General features: G+C 37.4%; 1 protein-coding gene across 1 annotated transcript in view; it reads left to right on the top strand.

Moving 5' to 3' along the window:
- Positions 1 to 25,143, top strand: part of LOC134792599 (mucin-2-like) — a 91,426-nt gene extending 66,283 nt beyond the window's left edge. The window contains exons 3-6 of the mRNA XM_063763829.1: positions 18,886 to 18,939; positions 19,377 to 19,556; positions 20,620 to 20,811; positions 21,204 to 25,143. Of these exons, the coding sequence (XP_063619899.1) occupies positions 18,886 to 18,939; positions 19,377 to 19,556; positions 20,620 to 20,811; positions 21,204 to 23,923 (3,146 nt within the window). The 3' untranslated portion in view covers positions 23,924 to 25,143. The remainder of the gene's footprint in view (positions 1 to 18,885; positions 18,940 to 19,376; positions 19,557 to 20,619; positions 20,812 to 21,203) is intronic.
- Positions 25,144 to 27,577: the final 2,434 nt, after the last annotated feature.

Here is a 27,577-nt window from a genome sequence, read left to right as displayed (position 1 = left end):
AGCATCCCACACCAACATCCGTCCCAAGCTCCAAGGAACTAAGGACATTCCATCGGGCCTCTTGCCATCATCTCTGATAATGCCAGTCGGCTCAAGAAGAGCAGGCACATTGATGGTGGCAAGAGACCGACGGACTATGTCATTAAGCGACGCATGTCTCGAAGAACGGCCTGCACTTTTTTGACAAGATAATCAGTCCACGAACGTGCCACAAGAGCATATGTGTGGCGTACACACCGAAACCCCGAGTCGCAAACCAGTCGCCAGTCTAAGGGAGGCCGGATCCAAGAAAGTACCAGTATTGGGCGAAGGATGGGCATGTAGCCAGTAACCGGCTTCCCGGGCTCCGACCGCCAAAAGCCTCGCGCGGTCTGGACCTGTACAGTTGTTTAGGAGAGTATTGTAAGTTAAATCACAGTAAACATTATCCCAACTCCTTTGTGAATTTGGGTTGTCTGGAAATTGTTTGCCTGGGCAAGCAATTTTAAAAGCATTTTTGGCATCCTCAAAGCCCGCAATCTCACAGTTTGTGGGCAAAGCCCTTAAGATATTTCCTATGAGACCAGACGTGCTATGAGTGGACGCCAAAAAGGCTGGGGAAGCCACACTGGAAATTTTGCGAATTCCTAAACCTCCAAACCGAATGGGGAGGGACGCTTGAGACCAGGAAGGCTCACTTAGCTGAATGTTTAGAATCGTCTCTAAACTAATTTTGATCAAATCATCTATGGGCGACAATAAATTTTGATGTTTCCAGAAAGGACAACAGAGGAGCACATACGTAAATTTAGGGACAAAAAGGCAGAATTTAAGAATCACAAGAGCATAATGAGGGCTAATTTCGAGTAAGCGATCCGTGTGACTTTTGAATTTAGTTATGGAGTTAGAAATATAATCGGGAAAAGATTCTTCGAATATAGGAGAACCCAGGAGGCAAAGAGAATACTTGTCTACTGATTTGATATTGGGAGTCAGATCGTCAAATTTGGGATGTAAGTCGGTCAAAGTACAAGAAGATTTTTGAATAAAGAGTTCGCATTTACTGAAATTCAGTTCTAAACCAATATTTTCGAAACTACTCTTAATAAAAGACAAATCAGAGAGTACAGTATTCACGTCGCCTCCTAGGGTTCCGTCATCTAAGTACCACACATTGAATTTTGATTTTAAATTTTTGATAATTGGATTTAAAGCCAAACTAAAAATTGCTGGCCCGAGAGGGTCACCCTGCTGACAGCCAACCTCAGAAGATAATTCATGTGACTTGTACATTAATTTAGATGAGTCTGAATAGCAAAAGAAAAGGTAATTGTATAGTTCCGGAATTTTGTCCTTAACTTCTGTCAGCAAGGTGTCTCTACTAACCGAATTAAAAGCATTTTTAACGTCAATTTTGACTACAATTTCGCAATCATCGAGTGAAAGGTAGGTCCTTAGGGCATGGACGGCTGCCTCGCACCCACCTTTCGTGCCGAAACCTAGCTGTATTGGTTCAAAAATGGATTGTAATTTTGATCTAATGTGTCTAACCGCAATTTTTGAAGCAAGACGTCGTAAAGTAGGGTTGGAATTATATATACCGATTCCGTTAACAACACTTCGTGCACCAAAAACGCTGGAAAATGTACGATCCCTGGTAATCAGTTTGACATATACTCACGAATAAAAACACTTTGAACTTTAGAACGTTCCGGGAGTGGGCAGTCAACGTGAAAAAATGTTCAAACGCTGGAAAGTGCAGGGGTCAAAATGTCCATACGGAACCGGCTGTCTATGTGGCAAAAGTAGGTAGGTTAGGTTCGTTAGGTAGCTTCAGATGCCCGAAGGGCAAACCGCCCAGAAATAGGAGCCCCGCGAAGCGGGGCTCCGTCTAGTTACGTCTGGTTACATAGACAGCCGGTTCCGTATGGACATTTTGACCCCTGCACTTTCCAGCGTTTGAACTTTTTTTCACGTTGACTGCCCACTCCCGGAATGCTTTAGAATATTTCTGAGCGCTTACAGCGGCAGTTATTTGTACTTAATTATTTGAATACTAATAGGCCTTAAATGCTGACTATAATTAATTATTAAGTATGTAAAAGTATATGTACTTATATTAGAACAAAAAAGTGCATAAGTAAAAAAGTGAACACGCTGCATCGGGGTGGGTTGGCGACCCTTTGGAATTCCATCGCAGGTGCATGCCAGTGCAATCGATGCTATGCACTTTTTGTCCTCTCATAATACGGAGAGCCCATTGCGTCAGACATTATAGCTTGTATAGTGTGTTCACGGATAAAAGATCATCGTAAAAGGCATCTACACTATAATTATGTTGGTGATAAATTAAAATAGTTATAAATATTATGAGGGTTAAGTAGGGGCCAATGTATTGTAGAAAATGGTAATTTCTGTGGACAATACAATAAAAGTTAACGATATCCAACTTGACGGTACATTCCATACAAAGATCAAATAATTTCCCGTAAAAAAGCTTTTCCTAATCAGAATACGATATCGATTATGCCCTTACCTAAACGGATCCCCACTATTTTTGTTACACCTTGAATAAGTACCTATATATTCCGTTTTTCTTATTAAGTACCTATCAAGTTCTTATGAAAAAATATATACCTACACGTTTGACCCGCAAAGCGGTAGAAATTTCACAGTTATCAGTAAAATATCAATAAATACTCTATTTTTTCGCTTAAATGTCTCTGGTATGCAAATAAAGATCTTATCTTTTCTTATAATTGGTACCGATACCTACTACTATACGCCACTTTGATAATTTTCAATTAAACGAATAAATTGAATCTATTACACTAACCTCTTAAATATCCCATGCTACATCCCAAAGGACCCCTTAAGATAACATAAACTCACGTATACTCAGGTACATAACTACCTACATTATTAAGGCAGACACCTCTAGGGAGCACAGCATACTTGACATGCCAACTATACTGCCTTAGGCGGTTATCACACTGGATGCGAATTGCACGTCGCTCCGATGTTTGAGCTGGACAACGCTATGCGCGTATTATAGCGACATCCCGCTCGCATATCGAAGAGACGTGCGAATCGCATCCAGTGTGATAACCGCCTTTAACCGACTATAACTCTTAAACTCTTGGCTATAAAGTAGGCCGGGCCGTAAATTAGGACTAGGGCGAAGTTCCAGTGACCTTATTTTCGTTTTCTTGGAATATAATATGAGTCGCGGATATCGGACATTTTGATAAACATGGTGTGCAAAGGTAACGGAGTATTTAGTTTCTGGCTTAACTGTCCATTTCTGTCGGCTAAATGTATTGATAAACAAATTTTTCTCGTAAAAGACAAATAGAAAATAACAAAACTAGGAGACTTGAAAATCTGAACGCCGCTCCGTCGCGTTGTGTTCCGAGATGGAGATAGCGAATAGAGCCCGCTGACACGTTTTGGCCATTACCGGCACCGCTTCCTACTATTACGGCGGTTCCTTGATGGGTTACTGTATACTTATAACTTATTCCACAATTCAAATAGGGATGTGGAGTGAAGCTACAGCCTTTGCCCCTGACTTTGTTCTCTCCTGTCTAAATCACTGTCCCGTTTTCATCCTTTTGGTAATACCTTTTATAAAACTCAACCATGAAAGTAATCCAGGCTAATCCGGCTGTGCCTGGACCTCCGCTTGTTTTTTGTGCTTGGCTGCGTATCCTTTGTTTTAAGATGGACTACTTTATATAAATCTACTCTGACAGAAGGGTAAAGTGGAATGAATACAACAAAGAGTAAACACTTTGACGGAGTCACTTGACCCGAAGAAGATACATTCGTTACAAGAATGTTTCCTATATATTTGTATGGATTGTTGCATGTGTATAGGCGCGCAAGTTCTAGGTTTTAGTCGAAGCTTATTTAAATTAGGTACACTTAAACACTTATTTCTTTGATTATAAAACTGTACATTTTCATGACTTACACATATGTATTACTCTTTTTTCTATAGGTACACTCCGTTTACACATTTTTAAATGGATCTGTGTCTAATGTAAATCTTATTGGAATTGACTTTTGAAAGAAAACTTTGTAAAAGAGAAACAAGGAAAATTTGTAATGTCTTTTGCACTTGTATTTTAGATACTTATCGACCGATCGACAACTGTTCAAGGTTTGAGATTACTCAGAGAACTTTGAGTTTAGCAAAGTTGGCTTCACAGTTAAGGGCGTTTCTCAGAGATGACCTTCGGTGCCTGACTTCGGTGCCAAATTTTTTTTTTAACATATTTGATATGCGAATTTATTTCCTAAAATCTAGCCTTAAAATAAAAAATATTGGTAGTGGAGGCCTCCATTAGAACCTTATAGTTTTTAAGATATTTGAAATTTAAAAAACACCGAAATCATGTGCAGGCACTGAAATCAATTGGCGTCACCGAATTCAATAATGCATACACAAAAGTCACATTTCAATTTTATATCTCAATCATATTACATTTTAATCATATTTTTCATTCTTATTTGATTATAAGCGATGTAACAAGGCTAATGATCTCGAAAGCTTACATAAATTTAATAGATATAGACCCAAGATTTTAAAATAACCTAATTACGGCTTGTAAAACAACATCTCTAGAAGATATCCCACACTATTTGACTGTCCTCATATAATAGGGTGATGGGCTATGTATGGTCCTGGAACGAGTTTCAGACATGTCGACCACACATTAGTGCCATAAAGGAGAAGATGTTTGTTTCACACAATCCTACCACACACGCATAAAAAAAAACTTATGTTACCTACACCCGATAAACAAGAAAGTTTTGAGTGGTGTTCAATGCTCAAAAAATATTTAATGCACTTATAAAGCAATGTGATGCAATACGGAAAACAAGTATTTTTGTATAACAGAGTTTTAAAACGTGAACTCCATCAATTTAAAACTATTTGAAGTGGTCGACTAATGCTTGAAGATCTAATTACCTGTTAATAATTTGAGGGTGCTGGAGATAGGAGTTACAAATTAGCACTTGAGCTAATTTGTAACTCCTATATTTAGACATAAAGACATAAGACATTGAGGATTGTCAAAACATTTGCTATGTTAAATTTGTGTCTATGGCTATCCTTTAGAAATATCGATCAGTAAGGTACGCTCAGTGCTTTTGAAGCGATCTCGACATTAGAAGGCCACTTTATTTTTAATCCCTTGTTCTGAACATCCTGTCCCTTGGGTGCACCTTGCATAGTACTTACATACACAAGTTATTGTAAAAGAAGTGGGATCTAATTGACTGCATTAATTTAACATGGCTGACACGTTTAAAGGTATCGAGGTGATACAGAGGACAATTAACATAATTTACTGCTTTAGTTTGAAGAGAATATCAAGACAGAGAAAGAAACATTTGGTCTACAAGTTTCAACACACGTCTGGTTTAAAAAATTACTCATAGTAAACTAGTGATTTTTTGTACCTATTATGACTTTAATTTACTTACAAACATAATTTTACGTTTATACAACGTATCTTGCACTTTTTAGGTGTGATAAATTAGTACAACAAACTAGTTTACAAAGCAGGATTTGAATTCAGTGATCACTTTTTTGATATCGGTGGTCAAAAAAACCATCGAATCCAAGGAAATCAACACCAGCGATGTCAAAATTAATAGCTTTTTAGCAATTACAGAAATAACATGAGTGATACAGAGGAGATGTAATAATGATGGATTTACGTACTTTCGAGGATTTCTTAATCACTTGCATAACGATAAATGCACTAAAACTTTCGGAGTAAATTGCACCACCGATCTCAAAAAAACATAGAACCAAACCCACCGAAGGACGGTGAAACCTTTAAAAAAATCACTTTATTATACTGTGACTGTACCTCTACTCTATTCAACGGTTAAGGCACAACTAAAGCATACTATGTTTGAGACACTGAGTTCCTGGTTTACAACTTTGAAGGAGTACCGACATGTTTTGCAAATTACACCGAAATCAGGCACTAGCCCGGGACACATCGTAAATTTGGTTTTATTCAATGAGTTGAGCAAACACATTATTGTGATATAAAGAATATGATAAGTTAACTAATACCTTATGCGTGAATACCCATAATAACTTCGATCTAATGTCCCATCTTGAGTAATAATTTTTTGTTTCATAAAATCTGGGTGCGGGACACTCCCACCGACCATCATTTTTGGCATTTGAATTTTTTTTTCTTGTATTATATAAATAATAAATAAATAATTTGATAGTGTCCCAGACAGAATATAGGCTGAAGATCATGCCTAAATTAATTCAGATTTATTGAACAGTAAATTCAATCATTTATTGCCCCGGACACGTAAAAATGGCCCTCCTGAGAAATGCCCTTAACGACAAAGGCCCGCGGGGAACACATTACACAGAGGCAAGACAGGCGTGGCTATGGCTATTGATCGCGTAGGGCCGAATAACTAAACACGGTGACATGCGGGACCGCTCCCGTCTGTTGCTATGTGCCTGAAAATAGTTATGGTTGTGACTAAAGCAGGCCACTGATGAGCCTTCCAAATGGATGCCGTTACAATGGATTCATCCAAATGGACGGCGTCCTAATATTAAACATTGTACGTTTTTGACATTCACAGACCGATTTTGGAATGCAGCCATGCTATTTGGACTGTTGGAAGGCTCGTCAGTGGCCACCTTAAAACCAGGTAAAATTAAAAACGGGAAATTTTTCCATATTTGGGAATTATTGTAAAAATATGATTTGTAGTAATTGATCATGTAAGTTGAAATTTTGTTGAAAATAATCCTAGAGAAAACGAATTTCATTCCATACCATACTAATAAAAAGTAACCACAACAGCTGTTACGCAATTTACACACACAATACGACAATATCTCAATAAAAGAACTGCAGCATCCACGATTATACACTACATATGTACACTTATTGACAATCAAATTGAAGTGGACTGTTCTCATATACTTATTGTTAGACAAATAAAATTATGTTCCAAAGTAAAGAGGTTTATATTTGGTCTAAGAAAAGTGAGTCATACTTTATCCAATCAAGTACCTAACGTTAATTTCGTATTTAATTATAATGGATGTGTAAATTCTATTTTAAGATATGGTTTAGCAATCTGGGGAAACTGAATTTTCCGATTGACTCTATTTGTTTAATTAATGCCAAAAAGGATAAACTTCTATTTAAAAAAGGATTACTCTACCTACTCTTTTTTCTATAGGTCCACTTAGTTTACCTATGTCACGCGATTTATCAAACCGGTGTTATCAATGAAACTGGTTTCCTGCATTGAGTCACGTTTCCCATCATGCTTGCTCAGCTCTGCTATCAGCTATGTACAATTGTACAGTCAGCATCAATCGTAGTGGATGAAACAACGCGCCAAAAGTATCTGCCACCCTGGAATACTTTGCCAAAGAAAGATTTGTCTCTACAGTTTACTTTCAAAAGTATCTGTCACAATCTATAGTTATTCTTCACTAGCGACCCGTCCCGGCTTCGCACGGGTTACACAAAATCTTTTCAAATTATATATTTAAATCTTCCACAAGATAGGTGAAACCGCGTGAAAATCCATCCAGTATACTTTTTGGGTTTATCGCGAACATACATACACACGAACAGACGGACGCGGCGGGGGACTTTGTTTTAAGGTGTAGTGATATAGAGACATCTCTGTTTTTTAAGTTTTTAGAGGATGGTAGATACTATTGACGCGTAGCTTGATACGCTACTTCTGATGCTGACTTTTACTTATAATCTCTTCGCCTATCTATCTATCATCAACAGCGAAAGGTTCAAAGTTTAAACATAATTCGACCGAACTCATAAGACAGGAGAGTCTTGCAGTTCAAGTAGGTAAGCGTAGCAATGTACAAATTGCAGAAATTGCAGAAATGTTCTCGGAAATTTCAGAGAAATTACATGAAAGAAACTTAGAAAGTTCTCTGTGAGAATGTTCCCATGAGAACTTTAACGTTTTGTGTAATATATAATATTACACGCCACATAACAGTAAAGCGGGCAGGCGAAATATTTAAAATGGCATGTGTCTACGTCGGTCTTGACACGATTAGATTGTTTATTAAATTTAAGTTCCAGAGAATATTCTTCATAGAAGTTTCGCAACTTAAGAAACTTCTTCGGTGCATTGCTAGGTAAGCGGTGCTGTTTGACAGTGATTTTTAACTTCAAAGTGGTTATTGTGTATAAATAATGAAATATGTACCTACACGTTTACGTATGGAGTTATTGCAGTGGAAACAGATGCCAAATGTAAATACACCATTGATGTCGAACTTAATATACCCTGACCATATTCAAAAGAACATTAAACTTGGTCCTATGGTGAACACTTATGCCGTGTCTGCATTTCTTTTCTTTAAAATAATACAGTAGGTCTATATTACAAGACCCCTCGTAGATAGATTGAATCGTCATTTGTTCTTGGGTTACCTTAATTATGGTAATTTCTAGTTTAAACGTGTAAACGACAATTATGTGAAACAATGTGAGGTGAGGTATCGTTGATTACTTATCTTAAGTAAGAGACACGTACGTAGTAAAGACTAGCAATATCCATAGTTGTTAATCATTTTTATTCCGCTTATTTCAGTAAACATAGTTTCTCAACACTGATGCGCTGACATCAGGTTATACCTACTTTAATAATTCATAATTATAATTGCTAATTACAACTATGTAATTATTATAATTGAATAAATTAAATTGAAATTGACTACTTACGACAGAGATGTAAGGGAGTACAATGTCAAAGAGAAAGATCTAATTAACAATTATTTTGTAAAAACGCCTCCTGAAGTGAGACCAAATATATCGTACAGCGTAGGAAGGCGTTAAGCACTAGTTATAAAACCCCTCTAACCCTCTACCCCACAAACAACAAGCCATAACAAGCATACTAAATGGTACTAACTAACGATATATCTACGCAGATTTTTTTGCAATTGATTGTCTATATCATCCAATTGTCTTTGTTAGAGTTGCCTCGACAGTCTTGATCTTGACTCATCGTTCAATCTCACGGCGCTGATGCTATTTATTTATAAACTCATTTGTAGTTTACAGTTACTTGTATAAACTTCCCGGATGTAAGTATTTATACTAAACGTACCTATAACATACATAGAAAACTATAGCACCTAGGATTATTAAGTTCCAGGTTTTAGTACAGAACGAGGAAATCGATTTCTCTACTCAAACGTTTTTCCAAATATTTTAATAATTATTTACCTACTTAGTCAAACGAAATTATTTCAAATAGATCTAGCTCTTATAGTTTTCTTTAGTAACTATATTTGACAACTATTTCAGTTAATAATTTACAGTAATCATTTTAAAATTAAGCCTACAACTCAAAACCTATCAGCTACTTAATTGTAAAACATTAATACTGATAAAAATTCCGGTCTCGTTTAATAAATGGTACCTAATTGATGGCAGGACCCGCATATCACTAGGCATTATGCGTCCCTGTTAATTTAAGGCCTCTAATTAAGCAATCCCCTTTGTCCGAGGTCTGAAAGCGAGAACCTCTAAAGTATTTACACTCCTCGGGCTACTTACAGTCCTCGCTAAGTCCTTCGCCTTTTTTTCAGTTGTTTGGCCTCAGTTCTTTGATTTATATTAATTTTAACTGCCGTCTCATGAAGAATCGTGAGAATAAAATAAGGGAGGAAATTTGGCTGGGATAATGCAATTGGTACATTGATTTAGACTTATTATTAGAACGGATGAACCTCAGGTAATTTTATAAAGTACTCTTGGGGTAACCAAAATAAATATTAAATTAAATTAAACTTCTGTATGTATGTGATTCATTTTCTTAGTTTTTTGGAATCATGTTTCTGATTTTATTTTTATTAGAAATTTCTTAAAGATGCCTTTACACCGACAATTTTCCTGTCTTGCTTTTTCCTGAACTATAAGCTGGTATAACTTGTTCTTATTAAAATGTCCTCCTTTTTATTACAATTAATATGTTCAAAACTTGGTCGGCTACAATTTAGGGTAACATTCCATTTCTGACCGCAGCTGCACTACTGGTACTGAACGCGTCGCTGTTACTGTCAATTTCCATATTAAAATTGACAGTAGTGCAGCTGCGGTTGGAAATGGACTATCACCTTAACTCGTGAAAACCCGTCGGTCTTCCTGCGTCTAAGAAAATAGCATCCCATTCGAAACGTCAGGAGAAATAAATGTAAATGGAAACGATAAAGGCCCATTAAGCTAAAATAAGACTCATAAAATCTTTATGATCCAACTTTCTAATATATTGAAACAGAAAATCGTTTCTTATAAAAGGAACCTTCGTAGGTAAAGCTTGGCAAGATTCTATTTAGCTTTTGCCATGTTGCGGAATTTCGGTATTAGGTACCTATACTAATCTATTTACGGAGTCCTTTGGCAACATACATTTAAAGGCATGGAATGTCTACTATACAAAAAAAAATGTTTTGCAATTATAAATGATTTTATCACACAAAAATGCCAAGAAATATTTCCAAACATAATGCCATATAAATACGCTGCTTTTAGCGACACTATCTCTGGGCCAAATAGAATCTTGTCAGGCTTTACCATTATATTAGGTAAAGCCTGACTGCCTGAAATCTTATCTAGTAAGTATATTTTATGTAAGTAATTACTTAGCGCTGTGCTATCTTCAAAGATATAGATCCACTCTAGCCCTATTATTTACAATGACTTATTATTTTAGCAGAATCATTCTGACCTCCGACAACGTATAATTTGTGCAGATCTAGGGATCAAACTATACCAGTGACAAGGTCTATAGAAAATGTTTAGTGAATATCTCTAGCATTCTGCTAAGCCATGTTTTAACTAGAGAAGCTCAATCCATCTTAATTAAGTTAGATGTACGAGTTCGTAACGAAGGCACTATTAAGTGGGTTTTTTATAGACCTTAATCTAATAGATAGGCTACTAATAGCCACTCTATAACCCTTCAAGTGGCGGTCAACCCGTGAATGGTCGATGCGAAAACCAGTAAACTGTCATCCACCAGTGAATGGTTAATGAGGTGTTGACGTATTTAGAGGTGAAATTGAACGCATTTAAGTATAGTTACGCTCTTCTAGCGCCCAAAATTAGGTAGCGAGTTAGAGAAGGATAGCATACCATAAGAAACACAAAAACACTTGGTATAAAATTCGTATGTGAGGACCATTGATTCGGGAGCGACCGCCTAGTCCGACGTCAGTATCGTTTTTTAAGAGGTTGTTTTGTAAAAGAAATTGTATCTTAGGTCCCTTTTATTGAATTAATCTTAAAGATAAAAGTCTTCCTTTGATAATTAAATAGCAATTACCTCCACTAATCAATTCGTTTTATGGTGGTAGTCATTTTTAACAAGGAAGCTGGAAAACTGTCATTCTTCCGGAGTTTGATTAGGTCTGGCCAAATGTATAAACATTAGAATAATTTAATTGATATATTCAAATAGCCTATATGACGCTGATTTTAACAATATGTGATTTAATATACTTTCAAACATAGAAAAGCTTAAATCGACGATTTTGTAAAATTTTCTTAATCTGCGCTGACCACCCACCGGGGCCCCGCCACTTGACTACTTTTCACGTTTTCGCTGGCGCCACTTGAAGGGATAAGTGTATGTTCTTGGATTAGTAATATAACTACCGGCAACGGGATTACATTGCATGGTGCTATGAAGATAATTATTTTTAATACGAAAACGGGACTTTGTCGCGTAATATGATTAAGTTTCAAAAATTACGTCTGACGTTTCGAGGATAGCATTGTTGGAGAAAGACTGGCTAAAGTGGATATCAACATCTTATAACTGCGCGAGTTTTTCGAACTACCCGCACTTATTCTTGTTTGTTAACTTTAACTTTTTGCATACAAGGGATGTCACTTGGTTGTCTTTACCTCTGCAATTTCCTATCTGCCTACCTGCTGATAATTTTAAAAACAGACTCAACCGTGTTGACATGTAAAATCCAACTTTGCTCCCAAGAGCCTCGTAAAATATTCATCGTTGTTGAGCATCGAGCCAAAGTGCTCGCTTTGGTCCTTTGGGATAACAACTTGCAATAAAGGAATATTGCGTTTTCAATATTTGGGTCGCTATTGCTCAGATGTGGCTCCTTGTTTCTTTTGAAGAACCTTAGGCAGGGTTTAATTTGTTATTAATATCTGACTTAAGTAGGTACATATTTTCTGACAATGTTGTTATTAGATACATTCAAAAATTTGCTATAGTCAGAGAAAAAAAAATCGATCTTAACTTTTTTCTGTAAGCCAACAATGTGCCAATAATGTGCAAGTAATAGCATGAAAGAACCCAACCGTTTAGAACCCTATTATTACAGTTTGTATAAGTTGTTATAAAATGTAACATTTTTGACAATCTCAAAAGAATATTTTTCCTTTCTCGCTCCGCTTCGGGACGACTGCTAATTCAAGTCTTTTGATAAAACCCAAGTGTTTTTGCTCCCGAAGGGTTCGCTCGTTGTTTTTGCGCTTTTGTGGAGTCATATTTTCCGATAAAATATAATGAAATGCCGGGACTTTGCGCACTTGTGGAGTAAAAAGTTGATTACTATCGCTTAAGGTACTTGCGCCTAAGATGGCCCGGTTCTTAAATATACCTACATCAAATTTCATTCTTTTATAAGTGTGAATGTGTTCATATTTCGCGTCCATGTTCGCTGGTGGGTCAAACACATTTTAGAAAAAGGTCACTTCTGTGGACAATACAATCAAAAGTTAACGACTCTGGTACATATTAGATATCCAGTTTTTCTTATTAGAGTCTCAAGTACTGAAAAAATGTAACCCACCTGTTAAAGTGCCGCGTAAAAATTAGGTTTAGGTTCCCTTAAATTTGAGATGTCTACAGGAAAGACGTGAAAGAATTTGCTAAAAAATGTGTATGAACCTGGTAAGTATCTACTCACAACATAATTCTTATTGTACTTTACTTACTTACTGTGGGAGTAGGACAGTTTGTGAAAAATTATTTATGATTCTTTTTTCTAACGTAAGAATTTTGGTTTAAACAAAGCAATAAGCACTTATCACGATGACACGCTTATCGGGGTTCCCCAGGGAGCTTTCATTGTTCCACCCTGATTGATGTTGCTGGCAAATTCCCTGTTTTTTCTCCTCCGTGATTTTTGATGAATGAATACCGTTTCGCTTTCAAACGCTTACTTAGGGAGATGGCAATTAGTATGGTACGTTAAAGTGGGGAATGAAAAAACGCGCTATATCTCTGTCTATACATAGAAACAGATAATTTACGCAGTGATACTACGAGTAAGTAGTATCAGTACTAGTGCTTAAGGCTACCTCCAACTTTCATTACCATTAAATTTACTTCCCTCATGTCATAATTTGCGGATATGAAAGCAGGAACCTTAGTCTACACAGATCTTACGACCAGATTCGGACTTTAAGATACGTCAATTAATAGATCTAGAAACGATATGGATTAGATATGTCAGTGTCAAATGTAACTTTTCTTCAAACAAAAACGTCACTTTTGACACTGACATATCTAATTCATATCTATTAATTGACGTATCTTAAAGTTCGAATCGTGCAGTTAATAGCCAATTTTATTTATAGCATAGTGCGGTCCGATCCGAGTTAAAATATATGTATAGGTATTATGAAGTTATCGGAGTCTAAATTTCAAACATTTTATTCTAGTTTGTTTAATTTTATCACCAATTAATACTGTTGAATTCATTAACATTTTAAATAATTATTATTACTCGTAAAAGTAAATGTTTGACCAAATGCTATACTAGCTACGTTTTACATCGGCATGCTTTGTTGAACTTAGTGAAGTTATGAAATGTAACATTAATTTATGTAAAGTTATTTACTGTATGTACATCAAGAATGCCAAGCGCGAGGATCCAAGGCTCGAGTTTCGGCGGTACTTTACTTTTACTTTGTACGGCGCGTAATTTGCAAATAAAGTAGGTAGGTGGTTTATCGTTGGCATACCAAGTGCAAGTAAAGCGGCCGGTGGCACACTGAAAGCGGTTACGGCCAGTCCCTTTCGCCTTGTTAGTTACTATTCTATAATACTCTATAATGAAATTTTATAACGTGTTTTGATTTTAACACCGTCCTATAACCTGTGATTTTATTACAAGTCTAGAAATGTTGTAAAGAAACTCTACATTCGGTAGTTTTTCAGATTATCTTTATTTCACCAACAGTAATTTCTTGACGTTATACATTTTTTAAGCCAAGATATCTTTACTTTTTAAGAAGTCTACAAAAATTGCGTCCGTAAGCGACAAGCTTTTGTAACGCTCCCGTGCTGCATTAGCATGTAGTATAACATGGTCGACTGACATTCGGGGCGCGCGGCGGCGCCGGCGCGTGCGCCGATGACATAACGCGCATTCGCATTGCGCTAGCGATTCCTCCACTATGCATAATCTGCACTAACCACATGCAAACACCCATTCAGAATTATACCTTCTTCTAATCACATAAGGTAGATAATAGGATGGTGTTATAAATAATTTACTTCTACGTTTATGCTTAGTGTGGTTTGCGCCGACACTTTCAAGCGATTTGACAAATTGCCGATAAACGCGACTGAGGTTAGAATTACGGTAAGCTGTTCAATCATTCTGGACGTGTTGGGGTTTTAATAACTTATGATTTATGATAGTTGATTTAATTTAGGTACATTAATTCAATTCAAATCTTATGATAACATGGTTGCCATAAACGATTATGATTATATTGCACCGGAAAGGTGAATAATTTGCGAGAATCGAGATCAATTTTGATGGCATTTGTTGTCGCAGGTACTGTGATCTTTAGGTACCATGACGTATTCGGGTCAAACAGATCACTGTGTTATGTCTTTCCTGTAGACATACACAAGAGTTAGTAGAGAACCATGATAAAATCATTGCTTACATGCCCACAAGCTGTTAACTATTGCCCACAGGAGAGAAAAATGTACTGTTCGCGATAACACCCTAGTTTTCTCTCCTGTGGGCAATAGTTAACAGCTTGTGGGCATGTAAGTAATGATTTTATCATAGTTCTTTCAATAAAAGGAGGATCTTTTCACGTGGATAAGGGTTAAATAAGAAAATTAACCTTTATAGCCCTTAACTCTTGTGTATGTCTACAGGAAAGACATAACACAGTGATCTGTTTGACCCATTCATATAGCCGGTACAGTTTTTGAATCAAAAGGACAGGAATACTGTTGAATTCATAGTGTCCGATTCAAGTGCTAAAGTAGCTAGGACCTTAAGATCAACTGCTAGGTGACGATATTCTCTCGCCTCTATGAATAAGAGCTTGTTGGTTTAAGGACTAATGTAAATTTCCCAATTATTTGCACAATTGCCCGATCGTTGGCACAATGAATCTTAAATTATATATCCAAAAACAAAAAACATTGTAATAATAATAATTACCTTCCTACATTAACAGCATGAGTCATACCTTCGCTAGAACGGTCCGGTCCGAGGCGTCCGACACTTCGTTTTCTGTCGAGTGATCGGTGACACGTGTGCTTTCTATCGAAAATTACGGTGTCGGGCGCCTCGTCCCGGGCCCGGACCGTTCTAGCTTTAACGCCATGAAAGGCTCCGATGTAATAAGTTTTTGGCAAAAATTTCATTTTTGGTACAAGATTTTATCGCTGACTGTACTTTTCATACGACAGACAACTAATACTCATCGAGACAATTCTAAAACCCCTAACACAATTAGGTTGCGTTGTTTCATCACAGAGTTCCTATGGCCACCTCCTGTCTCCATCATCAGATCAGTTCGACAGTACCATATTATTGTATTGTCATCAGAACTCTATTGAAGAAATTAAACGGTATTGGGGTAAGAGGAACTGTACATAAATGGTTTGTCTCTTACCTCAAAAATCGAGAGCAATTCGTAGAAATAGAGCATTATAACAACCACACAGGATTGATTTCGCGCATACACTCAAATACAGTAGATGTTACTCAGTCTATTCCCCAAGGTAGTGTGCTAGGTTGCTTACTGTTCCTTATATACATTAACGATTTACCCTACTCTATTAATACACGTAGTAACTTATTTGCAGATGACATTTCAGTAGTATTTCCGTGCATAGACAACAATAATCTGAAATCTAGCCTTACCCATATCCTGACTGAACTAGATTCCTGGCTAACCGATCATAACTTAAAGTTGAATTTTACCAAAACAAAATTGATGCAGTTCAGACCATATCAAAAACAACCGTTATGTATAGATTTCTCTTACAACAATATCAAATTGGACCAAACAGATACATTTCCCTTGTTAGGATTAACAATTGATACAAACGTTCATTGGAAAGACCACATTCAGAAAGTTAGCAATAAACTATCCAGATTTTCATATGCCTTATTTGAATTAAAAAAAAACAACCGATTTAAAAACTGCCATTTCCGCCTATTATGCTTACGCCCACTCTATACTCCGCTATGGTATACTCCTTTGGGGTAATAGCACAAATGCCAATGACCTATTTATTTTACAAAAAAAGTGCATCTGAACTTTAGTTAACATAAAGCATTGGGAAAGTTGTCGACCACATTTTAAAGACCTAAGAATATTAACACTTACCTCCTTATACATTTTAGAAGTTTGCACTTTCGTCAAGCTACACAGCTCTTTTTTTCTACAAGCAAAAGACCGCCACACAAAATCATTAAATCTTCGCCACAATCACTACCTTTCCTTGCCTACTTCTAGCTTAAAAATATTTCATTCCGGACCACACATGATGTGTATAAAAATCTTTAATAAAATACCCCAATCAATAAAACAAATCAAAGACCCAAATCTATTCAAAAGATCGCTTAATAAATACCTAACAGAGAAATCGTTTTACACGCTGCAGGAATTTTTTGATGAGGTATTCTTATTATTAGAAATAAGTATAGGTATCTGCACTTAAACCATTTTGTTTCATTTTATATTAAATAAATGTTATTAATATTGGTTAACGTAAGCAAATTAGCTCTTACGAGTACGATACACTAATGTGATCTCATATATATAATGTTATGTAATTTAGATGAAACTATTGTAGTACTTAGTTTGTTATTTATTTATAAGATTGCTGCGCCCTTGCAGGGTCCATATTATGTATAGGTAACTACCTACCTAATATTATGTAATATGTGTTCAATAAATACTTTTTGATTTTGATTTTGATACAGCTGCCAATTTTCATGACGCTACGATCCTTGGAAGATGGTTAAATTAGTTACCTTAGATTCCATTACAAGTTAGTTACATACAGGTCGACCTAATAAAAGCTTGTTAAAAACTGGAGCATTTTATAATTCTCACTGTTAATTGTTGATATAATCAACACAACAAAGCATCGAATCTAGGCTAAAGGTGTTTGTGTTATTGTAATATTATTTGCGATGCGCGTGCTGCTTGCAGCTGTTTCTACTATTATTATAGTAATCGTAAAGTCGTAGACATCTATAGAAATTTTATTGCGCGGTTTTGAAAGTTGAATCAGACGGCACGTAGACTGTTGGGAGTGTAAAAAATAGTAATTGGTAATTTTACGTCTATGGAATAATATGTTTATGTTTACTAAGCAGAGTAGAAAGTATAACTATTCATGTTATTGAAAGAAAAATGAGTATAGAATTGTATCATTTCTGTATTGAACAAAGGGTAATATTCATTAGCTCGTATGCGGTGCTTAATGCCAGTTATAACTAAGTTGCTTTGGAGTGTAAATAATTTTTAATACCTATTTTACGTCTTTAGAATAATATGTGTAAGAATGTCCTATAATATTTATTTATTTATTTATTTATTTATTATTATATGTTAATGTTTAATAAATATATGTACTAGTGTAGCAGAATGTGTAACTATAAATCTTATTGAAAGAGTGATTAGTATTGTTCTGTATTATTTCTGTATTGAACAAAGGATTAAGAGTTCATAAGTGTTCATTACGTATGAAGTGCTTAATACCAGTTTTATCTAGGTTTGCTTAATAAGTACCTACTGAATACTTACATATTATTGCAAGATTGCAATGCTAAAATATATCTATATAGTATAATTTTATTTTTCCTTCGTTCTCTTAGGGCAGTTTTAAATTGCTAAAAGTTTTCGCATTTTAGCCGCTTGAGGCCCAATTTATAAAGCTGCGAAAACTCGCAAAAAGGTCTAATGACGCTAATGAGTTCAATCAACGCCAATCGTTTAGGCATTTGATTAAATCCAATGCAAATTGGAGGCTCAGGGATGTTCTTCCAATCACTTATGGGATAGGAATAGGAGTCGAAGTTTAACATGAACCAGCATGAGGCGGGTGTAAGACGATCATTTGCGATGACCATTTCTTGTGATTGATAAATAATTACGAGTAAGTAATCGTTCTCAACCCCGATTGATTTAAGACGTTTGACAGAACTTTTGATTGATGATTGAAACAAGTTTTTTATCAGCTCGCTATGATGTTAATCGTATTGTATAGTCTTATTATTAAGTATCTAATACCTATAGTTTTTATATTTCGATGAAAGAAAAAAAAAACAATTTTTTTTGAAGTCGGCTAAAATTTTGGACACGTCAATAAATCAAGGGCCGTTGAACGTACATCACATTGACGATTGCGAATGATTGAAAGCCGTTGTATACACGTATGGCTCTTATGAAAATGGAGATCATGTTATTCTGGTCCCCGCCCTCGCTCGCGTTTGTACAATGTATAACAATAAGCCCACCATCAGCCTGATTAACCAAGTGGGGGGATGGCGTAAACCCGGAGGTATTTAGGGGCAATAACTGACGAAAGCATTTGTTGCAGGTCCGCTGGGGCCGCTTCCGAATGTGACCAGCGAAGGCGTCGGATTGAAGGAAGGTGAGTGGAGATTACGTTTGATCTTATAGTAGTTATAGTAAGTAGGTAACATAAAAATTCAGTTTTGGGAGCTGCCATTACAATTCTTTTTTTGTGTTTGAATATTACGTTTTTAACACAAAATCTAACATAAGTACTTATCTCAAAAATTGTTATGAAGAGGAGGGAAATAATATTACGAAATGTTTTTAGGTCAGTAACGTACAGGTAATAAGCATTATGATATGAGTACCGAATCAATAAGTACAAATATGTACGGTTAGCGGCGTTCGAAGTCCTGGAGGGTTAAAAGAGTTATTTACTTGCACTTTCTCTATCTACTCTGCCTTTTCCTTGGCAACCTGATAGACACGACGTTGGCTTTTTCATTTACTTGATCAATGCATCCTTGGTTTGCTCTTTGCTTCAACTCTAATCGTTTATTCTTGGTGTTTCAGGCAGCTGCGTCCTCGGCGACGTAGTGTACATGGCTGGTGATACGTTCACGGGCGCGACGCCGTGCGAGCGCTGCGCGTGCGCCGCGGGCAGCGTGCAGTGCGCGCAGGAGCGCTGCGAGCCGCGTCCGGGCTGCAAGGCGCTGCACCGACCGGATCACTGCTGTCCTACGTATCAGTGCGGTTAGTATTGGTGTTTCACTGTAGTCACGTGCGCCGCACTTGCTCTGTCTACGTCATGCGAGCGTAAGACATGTTGATTCGATTATGAGTAGTAGGTACCTAGTTTATGAGCCATTAAGGCTAGCAACGCATTTACAACCCCTCTGGTGTTAGGCGTGTGTCCATGGATAACGATTTATAATCGTTTACCATCAGGCGATTCATCTGCTCGTATGCCCCTGGTAGGTGTCATTAAAAAATTAGATAATAAATAATAACCGAGGTCGCTGATACATTTGAGTCGCTGGTCGCTGAGGCAGCTGATGAAAATTTGTAAGACGAAAGTAGGTATAGATGTTTTCATCAGAGTTAAAAATATAGTTATTGTTGAATTTCAAAGTAAAATTAATGAATGAAAAGTAAGTAAAACTCCAAACCTGCCGTAACCTTATCCTACAGCCTGTGAGGCGTTTTAGACTCTCTATTACTCACTGAGATAAGGTGGAGATAAAGGGAAACTTCCATATCCTAGATAAAAATGGAATTACAAATTAACTCCTCACAGAGAATCTGGTCCCCGGTACGAGACACAAAATACAGAACCTCAATAATCCTTTTTTTTTATTAACATGGAAAACCAACAGCTATAAACATTTCTAAAAACTAAAATAGATTTACAGAGCCAATTACAGGTTCTCACTTATAAAAATTAAGTAAGTATACAAAGAACAAATATAATCACAAATCAGTTACACACACAAGTCAAGCAACAGCACAAGCCAAGGTTGATGTGTACAGCAAGCTGCAAAACTGCATAGGCACATTAGGAATGGAATTCATTCATAAAGTGGTCATGCACTTCCACCGTCGACTGCACAAAATTTCACGAAAAAACCGAAATACAAAAAATATATATAAATACAAGTGTACCTATGTAGTACCCGTATAACTTCAGTATATAATATAAACAATAATAATAATAACATGAACGTGTGTGTAATATTTAAAATATTATAAATAAATGACTATGACTATGACTATGACTATAACTTCAGTGTTCAACGATATTTCCGTCGTTTTTCAGAGTGCGAGCAAGAGGGCCGCGTGTACGGCAACGGCGAGAAGCTGGTGGATCCTGAGGATCCATGCCGCGTGTGTTACTGCCAGGGTGGGGAGGTGGTCTGCCGCCGCATCGCCTGCTTCGTGCGAGATGACTGCCAGCCGAGGCTGGTCCCTGGCCGGTGCTGTCCAGAGTACGACAACTGTCCGCTCAGAGGTAAACAACCTTGTACCAATACAACAGACTCAATGTTTATGTAATATTCATTTATGTTTTTCTTTAAGGAGCCATTATGACAAACATGTACCGTTTGTGCCCAAATAAACATTACATTATCACGTAGTAATTGGCTGCATTTTTTTATCCTTGACGGTTAGTAGTCGTCAATGAGTAGAAATATAGGACTCAGGTGTCATGATTCATACCAGTAAGATAAAGTAGATTAGAGTTAGTTTAATTTCCTTTCATATATCCAGATGAGAAATTCACTTAAGAAGTTTCAAATCAATCAAGGCTTTCCCCATTCTTACGTGTTAGAGTAGGACTATGCCCAGCATTGGCCGAATATTAATTGGCAGTTGAAATATAAATTATTTTTTTCTTTTCAGGAGTCACTGCTATTCCTGGACTACTACCATCAGTTTCAAACATGGCAACGACTGGCGCTTCTAACGCCGCCCCAACTCCACCGAAGGAAAACATCAAGCAGGAAATCACCATTAAAGAAATCACGCCAGTGTCAGAGATTCCCGTTATTACCGACGTAAAGATCAAGGAGATCCTGCCCTCGACGAGCATTGAGGTGCCAGAGTACCCTTCATCCAAGTCACCGCTCATCCCACGTGAAGCCATTCCGGACAAAACCGTGACTAGCAGCGCTGAACTATCACCCAAACAGAAGGAATCTGTTGCCATCGAATTAATTTCACCACTGCCTACAGAACAGCCTTCAAAACCAGTGGAAAAGATCATTGAGGCTAAGAGTACAGAGGATTTGCTTCCATCAAAAATTAGTCTGTCGACGCAGGATTCCATCAACAGCGAAATCTATCCATCGCATATCCCCACGATCATTGCTACTATGGGAGTGCCTCCGATTACACCTGATACTATTCCAGCAGCCAGCACAACCAGAGTTGCTATCATTGAAGAAGAAGACACGTCTCTTTTCGATCACAACCCCGCTTTCCCTCCGATTCCTGATGACTTATCCCCAGTAGGAACTCATGAAGATGAAATATCTGAACAAAATGCGGATGGTGATAACACAAACGTGCACGGAGAACAACATATAGCCAGTACACTACCACCTACATCCACGACGTTTATACCGAAAGACACTCCCACGACTACAGTTAGGTATATACTAGACACTTCTACCACTACTACAACCACTAAAAAACCAGCGACTGAAACAAGCACTATAATTACTAAGACTCCAGAAATTGAAACAACAGTATATGTATTAACATCAACTACACCGCAAAGTGAATCCTTAATAAAAGGTAGTCCGATGCTTAACCCTTGGTCAGCAATTCCGCCTGAAATACTGAAAGTGCCATCCTCAGTGCCAGAAGATATAAGCGGCGAATTAGACGACCTTGAAGAGCCAGTGACAGCCTTCGAAGAACCTCTTTACATCGCTACTTCAACTACTACTGGAGCTAAGTTAGTAGATGAGACTACTGCTGGTTCACTAATCGTAAAGGAGACGATCTTACCAAAGTTTAATGAAGAAACGAGTGCACCCTTCGTTACTACTCAAAGAGTCACGTCGACTACCACTGGCCCACTAATAAAACTAGATGAGACTACTACTACTCCTCAAAAAGTATTAAAAAACAAATACCTACTTAGATCTAGTGAGGTAACGACCACTTCGATTGATACCACTCAAAATACTCAAACTGTTGCCTCCACTACCAATGGACCAGTTAGTAAAATAGTAGACGAAACTGCTGCTGCTACTATTTCAAAGGAGATAATTATACCTAGGACTGGCGAAGTAACAAATACTCCTTTTGATACTAATCAATCTACTCAGACTGTGACATCTACTACAACTCAACCAGGAATTACTCAATCTATTCAAATCGTGACCTCTACTACAACTGAACCAGCATTTAAAATAGTAGATGAGACTACCATTTCACCACTTTCCACATTGAAGAATAAAGTTGTACCCAGGTCTAGTGAGGTAACGAACACTCCCTTTGATACAACCACTCAAACTACTCAGAGAATAACAGATGTTTCAGAAATAATCACCAGCACACCAAAAGCCCCAGAAGAATTAACTACAGGTACTGTTACTAAATTCAATAATCCGACTGAGATCACTGCTCAAACTGAGTTCAGCTCATTGCCGATTGAGACCAGTGACCAAAACCCCCATGACTCCTCGGAAAGCTCTTTAAAAGATAAAAGCCCTTCAACTGAAACTCCATTTATAGTTGAAATAACAACAGCCAAGGCAACAACTGAGACCGAGAAGGTTACCGTTGCTAAGACGACTCGGACCACTCCTTCTACCCCTGGAAGTAGCTCGTTTGAGAATGTAGAAACCACGGAATTCGTTCTTACTTCGTTCGGATCTTCGGAAAGTAGTACTGATTCTGTAGAAGTTATTAAAATTTCTCCAACGCAAAAAGTAAATAATGCAGCTATTATTGACTCATCGCATAGAATACAGGGCAACGTACTAACTGATCTGCGAGACTTGGTAGGAGATGTGGCTTCCATCAGCGGCCACACCGACGAGCCGAGCACATTGCTCCGAACCACTACAACTAACAGCTTCTCTGACTCAGAGGAATTGATGCCAGTCAACGCTGGATACAAGAGCAAAAATAGTAACTTCAACCATAACTCCATCACGGAGATCCCCTTGAAAACTAAGAGTCAGCTTCCAGTTAATAAGCAGAAGGTGGTAGAAATAGAGGGTGAAGATACAGACAGCATTGCTGACGCGCCGCCGCCGCACGACAAGGTGGAGCCGACTACGCGCAGGCCCATCATCGACAATGTTTCTGACTCCATGCCTAAGAACGAAACTGACAAAAAAGACATCGAAATTATCTCTCAGTCTTACGTCCCAACGATCAACAGGCGACCGACGAAAGTCGTGATGAAGAAGAATAACGATAAGCCCCTTTCTGAAGCTTCAACTGAGCAAACTCTTGCGACTGCTTCTTCAGATGCAGTTACATCTGGCGAGACGACGCCTTCTACAGTTGCGATCACAGAAAGTGCTTTGTCATCTGAAGAGTCGGCTACAACAGCCGATGTGACCTTGGGGGCAGACGCGTCAACTACCGCGGCGCAGTGAGCTGCGCGCACGTCGATCGATGGAACCTCAGCTTATCGCATTTCTAGAGTAAGTTTCGTTCTTGAAACTCTAAGTTAATGTAGAGACTACTAGATTAATAGGACTATATACGAAAACCTTGTCAGAAGGATTAATTATTCTTTGTCAATTCTCTCGGGCGGGAACAATTTCCGCCGAGTCGTATGTAAGTAGACGGCCGGGGTATCCGGCTGAATTTTATGTGTATTAGCTGGACAAATTATTTATAACGTAGAGTTAGGGCGCGAGGACGCGGCGATGTGTCAAACGTGAGGGCTGTAGTCTAGCTTCTCTTCGTTAGCGTAAGTTATTTATTTGTTAGTGAGAGCGAGTTAGTAAGTGATGATAGGTAAGCAACCAAGCTAGTCAACCTGTGACTGCGCGGCATCGCGCCACGTTGCCATTACTGCTAGCATTAAAGAACATGACAAACCTCGAATGGACATTCCGGGCTTAGTTTTAGTTCCCTCAGTGGAAAGCCAGTAGAGCGAGGCGACACGGGACTATATTTGGTACAAATCGAATTTGATATTATATAATCAACCTTATGAAATATTGTAAGACCTAGATGGTTTAGAATGAATGTGATTGCACATAGTTTTTATTTAATGCACTCTGTGTCGGTGTCGAAGTGGGATTGCTGGAAGGATGGCTCAATGCTAGTGTAAGGTGTATCATCGTGTCAGACCGGATCTATGGAATTCGAGTACCTACATAACGTAATGAAACATCAACAGAATGTTGCCTCAAATTCGGTTAACGTACTGGTGAAAAACTTTGCCTAACTTTTGGAGGGCTGACTCAAAAAACACAAGTCGAATGCTGTTTTGTTAAGGACGTATTGCAATAACTAGTCGATTCGAAAAACCTTGACTCATCAATTTGAACTCTATTAGGTTATCCACTTCAAGAAAGATGAAACGTTTTCTTTAACAAAAACTCTCTAGATTCGATCTTTCATGATGTTTCGGCGAGCGGGAGACCGATCATGTTCTGCCCGCGCAGGCGCGAGGCAGACCATAAATATGTACACAATATTGCTCCTTATGTCAACGGAGCAATGTACACTGTTTATAGGCATCGGCGTGCGCGGGCGTTGCTTCTTGCTCCGGAAGACGTCGCCTTTTCCCGAGCAATAAGCATGTGCGGACTGTATTATTTATAATTATTGTTTTTTTTACAAATAAAAGAACCAGACTGAACCCGTTGTTTTTTTTTAGCATCATCAACTTACCTTTATACCTACAAGTAAAACAACCGTTGGAAAACCAGTTTGAATTTAGATGCTCAACTAAAGAAAGTCCATATATAAATTTATTCCTCATAATATCCATTTATATGAATATGAATATGGAAACATTATTATTTAATTTTCATTGGCTGCCTCTCGAAAAGATGGCGCCATACATTTGGCCTATATTTGTGAAACCTCCACAGGGATAAACACAAAAACAACTTCATAATATAGCACTTGACTTTATTCTCACGAATAATACGATTTATTCTAACTTCAACTTCACTTTAAGTGTTTACAGTTTCAATCGACGGTGATGACTGACTGCTCCGGGTAGGAGGGCCGCGTTTTATACCTGATTCTGGCAATGTTGCAGTACCCGCAAAATTTAATAAAAATGAAATAAATCAGAAATAATTACTTAAGATGTGGGTAGTCTGCCGTGGTTGTTACAGTCGGCTGTCCTTTCCGAAACGAGTCCCCTCGTTTTCGTATTGATTAACAGTATAAATTAACATTAATCTCATTACGTAGGTATTTAATCTCTTGACTTAATATTTTACAACATAATATATACTAAATATATGAGTCGTCATCTCGAATGGTTGGAAACGTTACATTAATAGTCATCTCTAATGTACAAGATATTATTCAACTTGAACACAAATAGTCATCACCAGCTACAATTTAATCATTAAGGCGACAGTCCATTTCCAACGACAGGTACCATTCATTTTACTGTGGAAATTGACAACAACGCCGACACGGTGACCGGCCGACCGCACTGGCGTTCGCACTAGTAGTGGCAGCTGCGGTCAGAAATGGAATGTTACCCTTAGTAGTCATCTGTAATTGCTAATCATATTTAAATATCAACAGTCATCTCTAATGCCACTGATATTCTTTAATTTAGTCATCTCTAATGCTAAATCATATTCAGATATCAATAGTCATCTCTAATGCTACTGATATTCTTCAATTTAGTCATCTCTAATGCTAAATCAGTTTCAAATATCAATAGTCATCTCTAATGCTACTGATATTAGACATCAATATCTGCTGCTAATGAAATCCCATCGTACATACACGCATAATTTGGTTGACTCAGCATCATACTTCTTGATCTTTGTACCAGTCACCATTCCTCTAGCAGTTGTCCTACGGCATTCTGATTCCAATTGGCCCATCAATTCTCCTCGATCTCGGTTTAATTGTGGTGATCCTGTTCTAGTAGTTTACAACCAATCCAGTTCTCGTAAGTACAAACACGTTCAACCCTGCCGTCAATTCGATATAGAGTGCTCGTAAAATGTCAATCTGAAACTAAAACAGCAATCTTCATTATCTCTTATATCAAAGTCATCATATTAAAATCATTTAATTGTAATGCTGCTACATTAACTCAATAATAAACTCTATGATTCAACAATTCAATAAGTCAATGATTCAAATAATGCAATAATTCAATGACTCAACAATTCGAACACTCAATAATTCGATAACTCAATAACTCGATAACTCAATAACTCGATAATCGATAAATCAATAAGGGAATAACTCAACAAGTGAATAACTCAACAAGTGTATAACTCAACAAGTGTATAACTCAACAAGTGAATAACTCAACAAGTGAATAACTCAATAAGTGATTAACTCACCAATTGAATAACTCAACCATCCAACAATCCGATAATTCAACGGCCCGATAGCTCGATAATTCAAAACTAGTAAATTCAATACCTGGATACTGCAACAGCTCGATAATTCAATAGCTCGATACTCGATATTCGATACTTCAATAAATAAATAAATCTTTAAATCAACAAATCAATTAATTCACAGGAAATGTATCGTTAATGAGCTAAGTATTGGATACTTTCCTACTAGTCATATCAGCTTCTATTTTTAGAACTGTCAAAACGATTTGCTAATATGGAATTTATATGAACACGTGTGTAGTGACGTCACAGTTAACTCACTACTTTTTATACTTCCATCCGATATATGTTTTTCTAATAATGATCTGGTGCTTTATTCCGTTCACGGTGTGAAAAAATTTATTTTAAGTAGAGGCAAGTACCCAATTGTCCATTTTTTTTATCGCCAACAATCGATTTCATCGGCCTATCTATTATTCCGTAAGATACATAAGATGAAATCTATACGCGTTACTCTATTTTATCGTATTGATTCATTTACGAAAATTTTCTCATGATTGGTACATACCTATGACCTATAATCTGTCAAGATGGATATGTTAGTAGCAATGTAACGCAACTAAAGTATGGTATCTCTAGGAGCCTAACAAAAAGCAGTAATGTACATCGAACAACGATGAATGTAACCATAGATATAATATACTTAAAGACGAAGTCTAAGCGAGCTATCACTGTTACCACTTT

The sequence above is a fragment of the Cydia splendana genome, chromosome 8, assembly GCF_910591565.1.
Source record: "Cydia splendana chromosome 8, ilCydSple1.2, whole genome shotgun sequence".
Taxonomy (NCBI): Eukaryota; Metazoa; Arthropoda; class Insecta; order Lepidoptera; family Tortricidae; genus Cydia; species Cydia splendana.
The sequence above is the reverse complement of the archived record's forward strand: the minus strand, read 5'-3'. Positions and strand labels throughout refer to the sequence as shown.